Source organism: Carassius gibelio, chromosome A8 (genome assembly GCF_023724105.1).
Source record: "Carassius gibelio isolate Cgi1373 ecotype wild population from Czech Republic chromosome A8, carGib1.2-hapl.c, whole genome shotgun sequence".
NCBI lineage: Eukaryota > Metazoa > Chordata > Actinopteri > Cypriniformes > Cyprinidae > Carassius > Carassius gibelio.
This window is the reverse complement of record NC_068378.1, coordinates 19,570,082-19,583,986: the sequence shown is the minus strand read 5'-3', so window position 1 is coordinate 19,583,986 and position 13,905 is coordinate 19,570,082. Positions and strand designations below refer to the sequence as shown.

The following is a 13,905-nucleotide window of genomic DNA, read 5'->3' as shown; positions in this document are numbered from 1 at the left end:
TTGAAATTATGGCAAAAAGAATGGAATGAGGGACATAAAGGCAGACATTATTATTCTGTTCAGCCAACAGTAGGACGTAACCTAAATACAACATTAGAAAGGAAAGAGAGTGTCATTCTAACTAGATTAAGGTTGGGCCATTGTGCACTAAACTTTGGGTTAGCAAGGGTTGGAAAACATCTAGATGGCAGATGTAGATGTGGACAAGAAGAAACGGTGAATCATGTAATAATGGAGTGCTCCAACCATCATACAGCAAGATGTCACATGATTTCAGAGTTATTAGAATGTGGAGTCTCTAATATATCTGTTCAGACTATTCTTAACCCAAAGGACTATGAGTCTACAAAGATTTTTATGAAGTTTTTGCACAAGACTGGACTTTACGCAAGGATTTAAAGGATAAACCGAGGCCTCAAATGACCTGAGGAGGGCAGTAATACGCCGGTGATGCGTCTATGCTGCCGCAAATTCAAAAGAAGAAGAAGAAGAAGGCGTAAGGGAAGACAGTTTTGATGCGACTGTGCTAACCGCTGTGGTCCCAGTAGATCCCGGTGAATTGTTATTTTTCGATCACCTCAGCAGTACGGTGACACCCACCCTGTGAAAAACCTTGCTTGGATGGTCAATGGCCGTGAGGCTCCGGCGCACGGTATGTTTTCGTACATATACGTTACTGTTATCGGCACGGCGAGCAGCTGTTGTTTGCACTGCACCGAAACTGACAGCGAGTGTTCGTTTAAACTGCTGATTGGACTTTTTCACGATATTAGCAAGCTTTTGGCAGGAATAAAGCGCAGGATTAATTAATGTTAGACGTCAGTCAGATAAACACGCGGGAGCGGCGGGCGCTGCGTTTCCGTTTCTCCCCGCGGCTAAATACCGGACGGCTAGCGGCTGTGCTAAAGCTAACGGTTAATAAACAGCCAGTGTTTTTTCCACCCGGAGATAACTAACGTTATGTGCGAGTGAAACGACTGTGTTTATCGTGATATTTCTAAATGTTCAAAAAGACTGTGGAAGCTTTTGTTTTGTAATAAGACACCGTTCGTGTTGATCCCCTCAATTGTTCCTCCGTTCTATCTTTGTCCTGTAAAAATAGCGTTGTGTTGTAACTCTTAAACGGATTTGGCGATGGCTCGTCGTTGTTTCACCGCTACCAGAAGGCTCCAGACACAGGAACTGGGCAGAACTGTAGCTACTTGACTTTAATAGGTAACAAAATATGCTTTTTATTGATTGAGACAGTGCTGGAATGAACCTGCGCTTGGTTTGTGTTTTCATGAAGAACCGAAACTGTCAAGGGAACCCATCATGAAGTTGATGTCGTTAATATAATCTAAAATGTTGCTCTTTTAGTTTTAGTTTTGCTGGTGACTCGGGCTTATTGTGTATAAAACTGGTGTTGCTTTCAACTGCATCTTTTTGGCTAGTTTGAGGTTGGCATCCGAGCCTTTGAATTTGCTTGTGTTTCGTTTAATAAATAGGGTGTTAACAGCGCTGCAATTATTCTTATGACAGTTATTAACACCTGTCGTGTGTGGATGGATGAAGCCGAGCGGAGGGAAGTTGTATACATGAAACACGGTTGATGTCTCAGGTTTCAGGTCGTTGTCAGTGGTGAGATCGATAAACACAACACAAGCCATTCTTATGCACCGCCACACACAGGACTAGCGTAATATGTCTTTTAGCTTTGCATTTACATCAGACTTTAACCTGAGATATACCATATAAACATGTATTTGTTCTGATAAATAGCAGTTTTTCGGGTGTAGGTTTGAAGCCTCTGTTCCTGTCCAGTAATGCGCCATGTTTACACTGCGGCAGCCGAGAGTCTGAGGCCATCCTGTGCATACGCGACCTTAACCATATAATGTCTGACGTGAGAAATAATAGGCAGAAAAATGAGTTGTTTGATACAATACTAATGATATGTTTGATACATCTAGCTTATGTAGAATATGGAGCTCACATTCAAGGAGGGAAAAAAATAAGTTTATTCAGAGGCCCCAAAAAAGTTCAGTTGTTATTTGCTGTTAGTAGTCCATTACAAAAAGATGAAATCCTGACAGCTTGTAACGTAAATTAGTAAGGTCTGTATAAACGGTCACTCAATATATTGCTCTGTATCTCCTTAGGAAGATGATATTTTAATGTTTAGTTTTATGATCAAAGGTCTGTAATATTAATTATTAGGATATATAGATACTGCAGTGCAATACGATGATGATTACGTGCAGAGGTCAATCAATATATCGGTTTTGATATATATCTGCACAAATCCTCACTGATAGATTTTCTGGTTTGCGTCCATTTCTGGAGTGGCTGAGAAGGTCAGCTTTCTTTATACAGTACAAGAGTAGCCTCTAGAGGCAGAAATCACTGACGCGTCATCGTTGAAGTCATTTGAGATACTGGTCTTGGCACTTGGCCTACCTGAATGACATCACTGGGCCCTTGCTGGATCTTCTTCAGTTTACATACAGCGCAAACAGGTTTGTGGATGGTCAGTCAACATGGCACTGCATCACATCCTGCAACACCTTCGACAGACCTGGGAATTATGTAAGGATCTTTCTTGTAGATTTTAGTTAGGCCTTCAATACCATCATGCCTGATCTTTTCTCAGCCAGACTGACCCAGCTCTCCGTACCTACCTCCACTTGTCAGTGGATTACCAGTTTCCTGACAGACAGGCAGCAACTAGTGGGGTTGGGGAAACTCACATTCAGGACCCTCACTTTCAGCACTGGTGCCCCTCAGGGTTGTGTTTACTCCCCACTGCTCTCCCCACTGAGACCCCTCTGTGAAGCTCCTGAAGTTTCCAGACACCACTACAGTCATCGGCCTTATCTAGGATGGTGAGGAGTCTGTTTACAGACGAGAGGTTAAGCAGTTGGCTGTCTGGTGCAGTCTTAACAACCTGGAGCTCAACACACTCAAAACAGTGAAGATAATAGCGGGCTTCAGGAGGAAACCCCTTGTGTGTATAAACACTTGGCAATAAAGCTCTTTCTGATTCTGACACTGAATCGCATGCGATTTATCATGCAGCCCTATTAAACTGTGTGTACACATTATACTGTAGTGCATGTTTTCATATCATTACTAAGTAATTAATTTGTTGACAAGATGTTGCATTCGTGGAGAAAGGACAGCAGTATGTATGAGAGGCTGAGAGGACACAAACATTAGAAGCACTGCAAATGCTTAAACCCTCTGGGTTCAGCAGATGTGCCGGCACACTTTTTCTTCATAATGATGATTTTTTTTTGATCGTATAGATAACAGTAACACATCATTTGAATATTTAAAGGGTCTACTTTTATTTGAATACACTCATAACAAAAAAACTTTGTGCTTTTGTAAAATAAAGGTAATACAAGGGTGTACTTTCTGCTGTCTCTGTGAAAAACTTTCTGAAACAGGTCACAAAAAAACCAAAACTCAGCTAATACTTGACACACAGACAGGAGTAATGCATCTATAGAAAGCTTGAAATGTCTAATTTTAGATGAAGTAATTCATATTGAAAACAGATAATTATCTGATAAAGTAATCTGTATGACCGTTTTCTTATATATAATTTTTGTGTGTGTGGTGAGAGAGAGAGTGTGCCATACGATATAACGAGGTCATTATTCAGAAACCAACTAAATTAAATAGGGCGTTGATACAGGAAGTGAAGTAAACCGAAGAGAATGTCAAAATAACAGAAAATAAACCTGACATTTGGGAGACTGTCAAAAATATATATATATATTTTTTCCATTCCTGTTCGCTCATAGCAAAAAAAAAAAAAAAAAATCCACGATAGTGTTTTCATGACTTTCAAAACGGGGGAAAAAAATAAGAGAAAGACTGATAATGGCAGAGAGAACCATGTCAAATTCACCATTACTCCCATAGACACTGTATTAGAAACCTCCTTGCATTAGCAATAATAACTATTTTTTGTGTAATGTGATGCAAAGGTAATATAATACACATAGTGTTATAAATGTATATACATTTTCTTAAAAATTAATACACCAAAAAAAAACTTTAGATGTATTGTGAGGATTTATGATGCTTATGACCATTGAAACGCATCATCACAGTTTTGTGAAAAGGGTCTATAAGATGTTGGGCTATTAATTGTTAGCCTCAATGTATAACAGTTAATTCTGATCTTCGAATATGACCGGACAGGAGACTTTCTGCAGATATTTCACCTGTGTGTTCTAGACGGGCTGTCAGTCATTGAGTCTTTAAACTGTTCATTCAACTGCATGTTCAAAAACGCTGATTCATTTAAAGAGAGATGTAATGAACCATGCTGTTGAAAACATTTAAACACTATGGAGCCTTAGTGCAAATCAGCATGCTACACATTGTTAGAATTCCTAACTTTTTTAATATTCAGTACACATTCATGAAGGGTAAAATGAAAATGGCGTAACCTTAAGTAAAAAAAGAAAACCGCAAATATTGCGGTTGCTGCAGTTGACTTGTCAATAGTGTGGTATTGCGATTTATTTTATTTTTTTGCGGTTATTGCAACATTTCTATCCGTGTGAAACCAACGCGAGGTCCAGTCTTTCCTGTCTTAACTCATTATCTGTAATGTGATCACGCACAGCGCACTTCATTCATAGGACAATAATCCACGTAAGACGCACAAACAAACCCCCACATCGCCTCCATTAGCAAAGTGTGAAGGTTCATCAAGTTCATCTCGGCTACTTTCCATTTCTGGAAGAAGAATCACTGTGAGGAATAAGACAATTTACCTCAGAAGAAGAACGTAAAGCAACATGAGGCTTGAGCAGCGGAAGAGATCATTTCTGATGAGTAAATCATTTTTAAATAGTTGCATTAGTTGTTATTTTGTTATTTTACATTTCTCAAACTATAATTCCTAAATGTATGAAATCAAGTAAAGCATTTTAAAATGTTACATTTCATTGTCGCACAACACCAGGATGTTTTTAATGTTATGTAAAATATAAAACCATACAATATAAAAGTAATATGAGGATTTAGGCTACACTGTAACACTGAGTGTTAGAGTCTAAGAATGTTAAAACCAATCTTTACTCTGAAATAGTCTGTTTGTGAATGTAGAGGTTTACAACGTGCTTAACAATAATTTAGTTTCTTAGAAATAAACAGTTTTTGTATTTTATAATATATACAAAACATGCTTGTGTTTATGTTTACAAAATTGTTATTTTTTTATGAGTGGGCAAAATGAATGATTGCTAATGTAATAATATAGTTGCTAAATATATCAACATGCTAACAGATTGTTGTTGTTTTTTGATATTTGTATTTTATATATTTATTTATTTTAGTAACCAGATACTTTGAAGACTAAAACTTCACTTCAAACTGTTTTCCTCTGAGAGTGCTGTACCAACATCAGAAGCCATTCAACTATATTGGGCTGATATTCTACACAAATATGGTAAAATAAGCTCCATTTCTACTGGTGATGTGGCTGTTGTTTTTCTTGAATGCATGGAAAGAAGCAGCAAACCGATTAGAAATACCAGGTATGGTGTACTTGCTCCAACGGTTGAACAGGATCTGTTTGCAGCAATGGCTCAAAGGTGTTTTACTGTTCAAGTCTCTGTGTTTAGATCGGTGTGCTCAATATTGTGTCTTTGACATTAAATGTGTATATTTTGTTTATACTGTGTTGTAAATAAAATCCAAATAATCAAAACTCCCATTATTTTACTCTCCTCTCATTCTTTCTTGCCTGCCTCACAGTCACAGTTGCATCGAAAACTCTCTAACCATTAGGCCACGACTTTCCCACAGTTGAGGAAGTCATGGCCTAATGGTTAGAGAGTTTGACTCCTAATCCTAAAGTTGTGGGTTCGAGTCTCTGGCCTGCAATACCACGATCGAGGTGCCCTTGAGCAAGGCACCGAACCCCCAACTGCTCCCCGGGCGCCGCAGCATAAATGGCTGCCCACTGCTCCGGGTGTGTGCTCGTGGTGTGTGTGTTCACTGCTCTGTGTGTGTGCATTTCGGATGGGTTAAACGCAGAGCGCAAATTCTGAGTATGGGTCACCATACTTGGCTGTATGTCACTTTCACTTTTTCACTTTCATGGGCCATCAGGGGATAAATACATAATTATATATGTAATTTTTTTTTCAGGATGACTTTTATTTTATAGAAAAAACTGTAGTCTACCACATCCAGTTCTCAAAAGTCTTCTGAACAAATGTTCTGTATGTGTTTTATGTCCTTAATTCAGTGACATAAAAATAATAGTCTGTTTTTTCACTAATCAACCACATAAATGTTCTTTTCTCAAAAACGCAAACATGCACATTCATGTTGCTTACATATTACTGTAGCACAGTTTGTGCTTGATACAGTGTAATCAGAATTTAGCTATGAATATGTTTTTAAGATCCTGAAAAAAGGACAATGTCCGGGCATGTCAAAACTCCGGCCCCAAAACCCCCTCAGACCCCAGAGTGTTAGTCACGATTGTTACCATCTATTTTCTTTAGTTTATATCCTGCTGGTAAAATCACTGCATTTGTTAGCCAGCAAAGTTGCAGATTTAAAGATGTGATGCGAGAAAGCCATCTGATATGTTGATTCAGCCGAAAGAAATCCTGCAGTGCCATTCACACAGTTTTCCATTATATTTGTCCTGAATCATGGTTAATGCACATAATGACTTCACCCTAGGTTGTAAAATTGTGCATTTTGCATTTTTCAGTGAAATGTTTGTCTTTCTGTGGCTCTTATAAAGTCTATATGCTTATAGAGCCATAAAATATAGATAGCGCTTTTTCTTTCTGGTTTAGACTTGATGTGAGAGTATACATACAATATCCATATTTATGTAACTTCAATGCTATGGGTGTAGATATTTAAAGATGGCCATCTAGTTAGACTGAGTTAATTTCAACATCTACTAATACAAATTTTAAAGTTTCATCTGTTAACATTAGTTAATGAAATAACTAATTATCAATATATAATATTTTTTATAGTAAAGCACTTTTTAAAATTTTGTTCAGAATCTGTTTTCAAAATTATCGGGTGATTAATCAGTGTCTGAAAGTGTGATCCAACCTAGCTATTGGTATCAGTAAAATTAACTGTCGGTCAACCTCTAATTAGCCTAAAAATGATGCTCAAAAGCTTGTATCTTGTTTGATCCTTATATTTTAAAAAACTTTTAAAATTATTTTATATTTTAAAAAACTTTTAAAAAACTTACTTTTTAAAGCTGTATGGATAATCAAATAAAGTTGCTTTAGCTGAGTAAATGTTTATCTTGTTGAAATGTTACTAAAAATGTAAAAGTTATTCTTACATTTACTTTAGAAAATATAAAATGTTTCATGGCAAAAAGACAAGTTTATCACAACCTAAAAGTGGACATTTTTGGAATTGTACTAAAAGGCCTTTTACATGCTAAAATCAATCACAAGGCATGTGGCAGATTGTATTCAATAGGTCTTTTAGCTCATGTTGACCATTTAAAGGCTTTAAGAAATGTATCAATGATACTTAAGCTTTAGATGGTTAAATATAGGTCTTTATAGGGATAGTTCAGCCTAAAATGATTATTCTATCAACATTTACTCACCCTATCATTCTGGTTACGTCCTACAGGTTTGGAACAACATGAGTGTGTGAATTAATACCAGAACTGTCCCTTTAATGATTTATATTTGTTGCAAACACCCCAAGCTACTTTGTTGGCAGTGCACTGTGAGTAGTCAAACTCAGTCTGTGGCTCTGATGGGATGTTATTCGTGTGTTGTCAGGGGATGAGAGGAGAGCAGGTGCTGCGCTCCTGGCTGCGGACTCAGTGACTCTCTCTTTGGACTCAGGATGGCGCAGGGAGGGCCTCAGTTAGACTACCTCATACTGCAGGACCTCAAACAGCGCTTCCCAGAGATTCCAGAGAAAGTAGTGTCTCAGTGCCTTCTTCAGGTGAGAACCAGCGGACACCATTGAAACAAATGGGATGTTAAAAATGTGGCCTGCTCCAGTACTTTGAGCCATTTTTACCCAAAACACATTTAAATGAAATACACACACACATTATCTAGTTTTAGTTTACATATTTAGATTATCTTTCGTTTTCTTTCTTTCTGCCTAATGAAACATGGGGATAAAATGGCTTTCCTGGGATAAATGTTAAGCCAGATGGCTTTTTGTTTTATTAATATCTTTTATTGATGTGATTCACTGATTTATTGTTTGAATGTTGTAATAAAATTGACAATTTGAAATGAGGCATTGCTTTATCAAGAACAATGTTATTCCTCAGTCACGTTCATCTCCAACTCAAATATTTTACACATTTTGCAAATGATCTTATGAAAATGACCTTTTTAAGTAGGTTAACTGAGACAGATGATGATACACTACCATTTAAATGTTAGCAGTTAAGATCTCTTAAGCCCACCAAGGCTGAATAAAAGAGCAGCATTTATTTAAATAGAAATATTTTGCAATGCACTGTCAGTTTTGATTTAATGTAATGAATTCCTGCTTAACACATATTCATTTCTTTAAAAAAAAAAAAAAAAAAAAAAAATCTGAGAGGCCCCAAATTTTAGAACTATGGCATATGTATACCTTATGATAATGATGTGCAGTGAGTGTTATAAGTAATATTTTTTGCTGTGTCATTCTGGCTGAATGCCATTACTGTTCTGTTCTGTTCAATACATTACTAATGCCATCAGAGTGACTTCAGGTGCAAAGAACATGTCTACTTCACTGTCTTCCATTTCCTCTTCAGAACAACAATAACCTGGACCTCTGCTGCCATCTGTTGGCTCAAGAGAGTAATAGATACCTGTATGAGGAGTACCACAGCCCAGATGACTTGAACTTAAACCGGAACCACATGCTGCGCATTAGTGTGGGTTACCCTGCTACTGAAGGGGCTAAAAATAGTGCTGATGGCCGAGCTTTGGTCCACAGTTCCAGCGATGGGCACATCGAGCATCCTCGAAGTGGTTTCCATGAGCCCCTCTCCGCCCCCGCTACTATGGCGCCATCACCCGGCTTTAACCCCTTCTTCATTAACGATCAAGGACGCTCAAACATCCCCACCCCTCCACCCAGCATCCAAGGCATGTCCCCCACATACCACCCTGTCCCACGATACATGACTCCTATAACAGTTACCTTATCCCAGAACATCCCCTCTGCCCCACAAGCACTGCAGATACCCCCTGGTGTCTATTGTAACAGTGGGAACACGGTGTACATGCGTCCCTCACCGTCTCAAAGTCCTCAACCCACTCCCTGGTCCTCATCTGGGACATCTGTGTACCAGCAGTCTCCTTATGCTACTCCGACATACCAGTCTCCTTACAGCTCTCCCCAACATCAGGTCCAGCAACCGCCTCAGGTGTTTCTGCCCATAAGTCCCCCCACCCTCCCTGGGCTTTCCTACCAGCAGACGCCAGTTTCCCACAGGCCTTTTATGTCCTCCAAAGTCCCTATGAAGAACCATATAGAGATCACACTGGAGGGACAACGATCACGGAGCAACTCCCCTGTACATGCTCCGCAGGGAACACTCTATATGGCCAACAGCCCTTCTCCAAGTTCCCCATCCCGGGCTATTAGTATGACCGGACCCCCCGGGGCCTCCATTCATCAAGGAATGTATGTCCACCAGGGTGTGGCAAGGCCCCGGCCTGCATCCTCACCTCAGCCGGCCAGCTCTGCGTTCATCAAGATCAAAGTGTCCCCTGGCCAGGCACAGCGTTCCTCAAGCTCTCCACCAGTTGAGACAGAATCCCTCCTCAATATAGTGCACCAGGGTGAGCGCCACGGTGCACCTCCTCCGATCCTGCCCATCTCTGCCCTGCCTGGGAACATCTCCAGTCACATCAACCGCATGCCTAGACGATTCAGCTCCGGCTCGGATGACTATGCATATACTCAAGGTATGAATCTGCTTATGTAAACCCTTATGTGTATGTATATGCAAATAATTAAGTATATATATACTCTTTACTGTCAAAGTGGTCATTTCTTGTCCATGATTAGCTTTTTATGCAACTCCTTTGCATCAGTTTATGGTGTTTGTATGCATCAGTGTTGGGTGTATGTGGGCAAGTCTTCAGGCTTGTATGCTTGTGTATGTCTCCTCCTCAGCACTGCTCCTGCACCAGCGTGCTCGGATGGAGCGTCTGATGAAAGAACTCATGCTGGAGCGGCAGAAACTGGAGCAGCTGAAGAAGGAAGTGAATGAAATGGAATTTGACGCCCTGCAGAGACGCTTCAGACGGGTGAACAGCACCAGCCTGATCCCTCGGGTAAGTGAGAGACAAGGCTTTTATAGTGTGTATAGTGTGTGAATGCATATTTTTGAAGGAGTGCGGGAACACACACCCACTTGTTTTACATCGCTAATAAAGGGAATAAATGAATCCTCATCAAATTCTCCAAATGAGCCTTGCATATAAAAACATACACACCTAGAATCTACATGCAGAATGTGCAAATACTATGGGGTGGAAATGCTTCACAGACTGAATGAATCTCTTTTGAAAAAGGTTAAACCTCTTTACATAATGTACCCATCCAGTGCAACTGTATTCTCTTTCCTCTGAATTTAACAAAGTTAAACAGTGATAAACTGCCTTTATGTGTGCAGTTAATGTGAAAAAGTCATGTACTTTGTGTGTGTTCACATTTCCTAGCCTGAAGATATGACCAGAATTCGGTCGCAAAACAGACAACTCCAGATTGACATCGATTGCACCTTGAAGGAGACAGATCTGATGCAGTCTCGAGGTAGCATGAATATACTCCTCTTTATGAACTGAACCTTAGCATGACTGCACAGATTGTTCGAAATTGTGTTGAAAACTATGACTACCATTTGCTTCATCCATCTCTTATTTTTAATTTATGTTTTAGGCAAGTTTGACGTGAGAACCATGAACAACTTTTATGATAATATTCAGCCTGGTCCTGTTGTACCTCCAAGAGGTGGGAATTCATTTATTTTTAATTTGATTAAAGTCAGCTGTCACAATGTTGCATATTTAAACATTTCATTATTTAATTTTTTGGTAATTCTTTACAATAAGGTTCAATTCGTTAATATTAGTAAATGCATTAGGTATAGGTAAAGCATTAATTTTGGTTATTAATTTCTACATATGTGAATACATTTTCAACATTTCAAATGAATTCTGTGTTCCTGCAGTTTCATAATTACCATAATTGTTAGATGATAACCAGGACATTACACTAAAGCCCTGTCATTTTGAGGGTTTCCACTTGTTGTAGCATCAGTCAGGTGGTAGAAGTTAGAGCTCTCCAAAAGCTCTTCCGAATTTAATTATGCTTCAACATTTCAGCAAGAGAACATATTTGGCCTTAAATGTAAAATGAAATGTAAAAAAAAAAGAAGAAAATAAATATATTTTTGATATATATTTATTTATATAAGACATATTAACTAATGTTAACCGATTGAACATTAAGTTACAAGTTTTCTGCTATGCTAGAATGTATCCTAGATGTGGTTTTCATTAAAAATCTCATTGTATTTGTAGACTAACCGCCACTGAGCTAAAATTAGCCCCTTGCTCTCTGAATATCCTGTCAGATTTGTCCTGACCTCTGACTACACCAGTGGAGTGGAGGGTATTAGGTTGCTTGTTATGATATAGTGTTTCTTGCACCCTAGTACTATTTTCATCGCTCTTTTGTTGCTATGCGGCTCCAGTGGCCCTAATGTCAATGGGTGTGGCAGAATGCTAGAGCTTCCTCAAGCCTTCAAATTTAGCTCACAGCAGTAAGAAATAAGTGTGTGTATGCTGTTTTCACACTGTTTTGTCACCTCTTTCTAGTTAAGCCTCCGGTCGTGCAAACGGACGAGGATTTTGAGGGTGCTCAGTGGAACTGTGAAAGCTGCACTTTTCTTAACCACCCTGCGCTGCACCGCTGTGAACAGTGTGAGATGCCACGCAACACTTGAGCCGGCTTCACCGCGACCCTTCCGACAGGCCATGAACCGCACTCTTCCTACTAATCTTCTGTTCCATCACGCAATGTTCAAGACCCATCTATCATTCGACAATTTTCGTCCCTTGTGCCCTCAGCTTCACCCAGCAATAACTGAGCCATACCCCACAGAAAAAGAGACAACTACTTTAGTAAAATATTATCCAATCAGACCCACCTTGTGTTTCCTCTTGAGGAGCTTCCTGCACTTGTATTTACCTTTTTTCTACTGAAAGTTGCTTTAAAAGAGGATGTAGGGAGACTTGACTTCACAGAAACAAGGGATTGATTGATTGGCACTGGAGTGGACCAAAAAGGTGTGGTTTTAGGAGAGGGTGGAGCTTCCAGATGTGAGGAGGTGTGGTTTACCAAGCTACCATTCCAAGAGACTGTGGTGTTTACACAGAAAAAGCCCAAACAATCCCACGTGCAGGGCTTCTCTTACAACACATTCGTTGTTTTGAGATAAGCAGGGGCTGAATAATTTTAATGTAGACTTTACACTGTATGTGCTCACTATGAGCTCTTCTCATGAATGATGAACACTACAAGACCTGCATATGAACCCATACCTGGTACTTTTATGCATATTCCGCACTGTATTCTGTTTAAGATGTTGATCTCCTGTGCAAATGCCTCAAATTGCTGTACTTAATAAAGGATCTCGTTCTATGTGACTATATGCTGATGTTGAGATCTTCAAAATGTAAAACCACGAGCATACCACATTGTTCTTTTTAAATGTTTATTTGATTAGTATATAAATTAGAACAGTATGCCACAACTGCATTGAGGATCTAAAAATCCTAACAGAAAGCACACAATCTCTCAAACACGCACTCAAATGAGACATGCACCCTAATTCAGACACATCAACATGCGCACAACAGACTCACAGTGCTAAAAAAACAACCCTACAGTCTGCCTTTTACTACCTGTACGGATACTTGTGCAAAAGACTAATAATCACTCCAGATACCAGTCAAAAAACTAGTCTATATGAAAGACCTAGGTTTTCTACAATGCAAAGTATCTTCTATCAAATCCCTTTTAAATTGAATATGCAGATTTTTCGTTGTGTACAAAGTAATTAATGACAATTCATGTGCTATGTACATGATCTGTGCTTAAAGTAACAGCTGTCTCCATTTCTTAGCATTTTATGAGATCAAATATGCTTTGATACACATCTGTGGAGAAAGGGGTGGTCATATTTACTGTTATATGGCAAATTTTTGCATTCGAGATTCAGTCATTTCAATAAGATACAGTGCCAAGGGGAATTTCACTGGAGGGTGAAAGATTTTGCAGTGGGTTCAAACTAAGTTATCGCATTAAAAAATAGCCATTTCAGTAGGGATCCATGCAAAAGGGGAATTTCAAATCTCAGAATATGTTTAAATTGGTCACGTGAAATCATTGTGTTGACCAATAAAGTTGCTGCACCTTACGTTGCAATTGACCTTGGAAAGTTCTCTATTTTGTTTTTTAACATTACTAATATTTACCGTTGATCAGTGAAATTCTGTCATTCCAACAGAAATCCGTGAGATCGGGAATTTTACATCAGTTTCCCAGGCAGATTTCACTTGTATTCAAGTTGGTCACAAATTCCCCACGCTGACCAACAGAAAGCTGCTTGGTTTGAAAGTGACTTAAAGCTCTTGACAATGGATCTTTTTTACGTGCAAAATTTCACAAACTTTGCTGCACCTTAAGGGTAAGATCTTTGACCAGTTTATAATTAATTACACTGATTAGTACTTTCTTATTTTAAGTTAAGATTTTATGTTCTCAGGTACATTCCTAACAGTTTAATTTTGTCTTTAAACCTGTCTTGTATCTGGCAAGTATTAAAACAAATGTGTGGCACAGTTTTATTCTGTCAGA

General features: G+C 38.9%; 1 protein-coding gene across 2 annotated transcripts; it reads left to right on the top strand.

Moving 5' to 3' along the window:
- The first annotated feature begins 495 nt into the window (after window positions 1-495).
- LOC128018791 (TGF-beta-activated kinase 1 and MAP3K7-binding protein 3) lies at window positions 496-13,797 on the top strand. Of its 2 annotated transcripts, none has more exons than XM_052604553.1 (7): window positions 496-652; window positions 7,794-7,962; window positions 8,780-9,941; window positions 10,153-10,313; window positions 10,701-10,794; window positions 10,921-10,992; window positions 11,862-13,797. In XM_052604553.1, exons 2-7 carry the CDS (start codon window positions 7,861-7,863, stop codon window positions 11,987-11,989), a joined length of 1,719 nt encoding a protein of 572 aa, XP_052460513.1. In that variant the 5' UTR covers window positions 496-652; window positions 7,794-7,860; the 3' UTR covers window positions 11,990-13,797. The 2 variants fall into 2 exon arrangements, with proteins under 2 accessions (XP_052460513.1, XP_052460514.1); XM_052604554.1 differs by lacking the exon at window positions 496-652 and adding an exon at window positions 686-1,215.
- The last annotated feature ends 108 nt before the right edge of the window (window positions 13,798-13,905 follow it).

Bases quoted from the DNA above. Each gene is read 5' to 3' on its own strand.
- LOC128018791 (XM_052604553.1), top strand. From the start codon at position 7,861: ATGGCGCAGGGAGGGCCTCAGTTAGACTACCTCATACTGCAGGACCTC. The intron at 7,963-8,779 runs GTGAGAACCAGC...TTTCCTCTTCAG, and splicing joins TGTCTCAGTGCCTTCTTCAG to AACAACAATAACCTGGACCT. The intron at 10,993-11,861 runs GTGGGAATTCAT...ACCTCTTTCTAG, and splicing joins TCCTGTTGTACCTCCAAGAG to TTAAGCCTCCGGTCGTGCAA.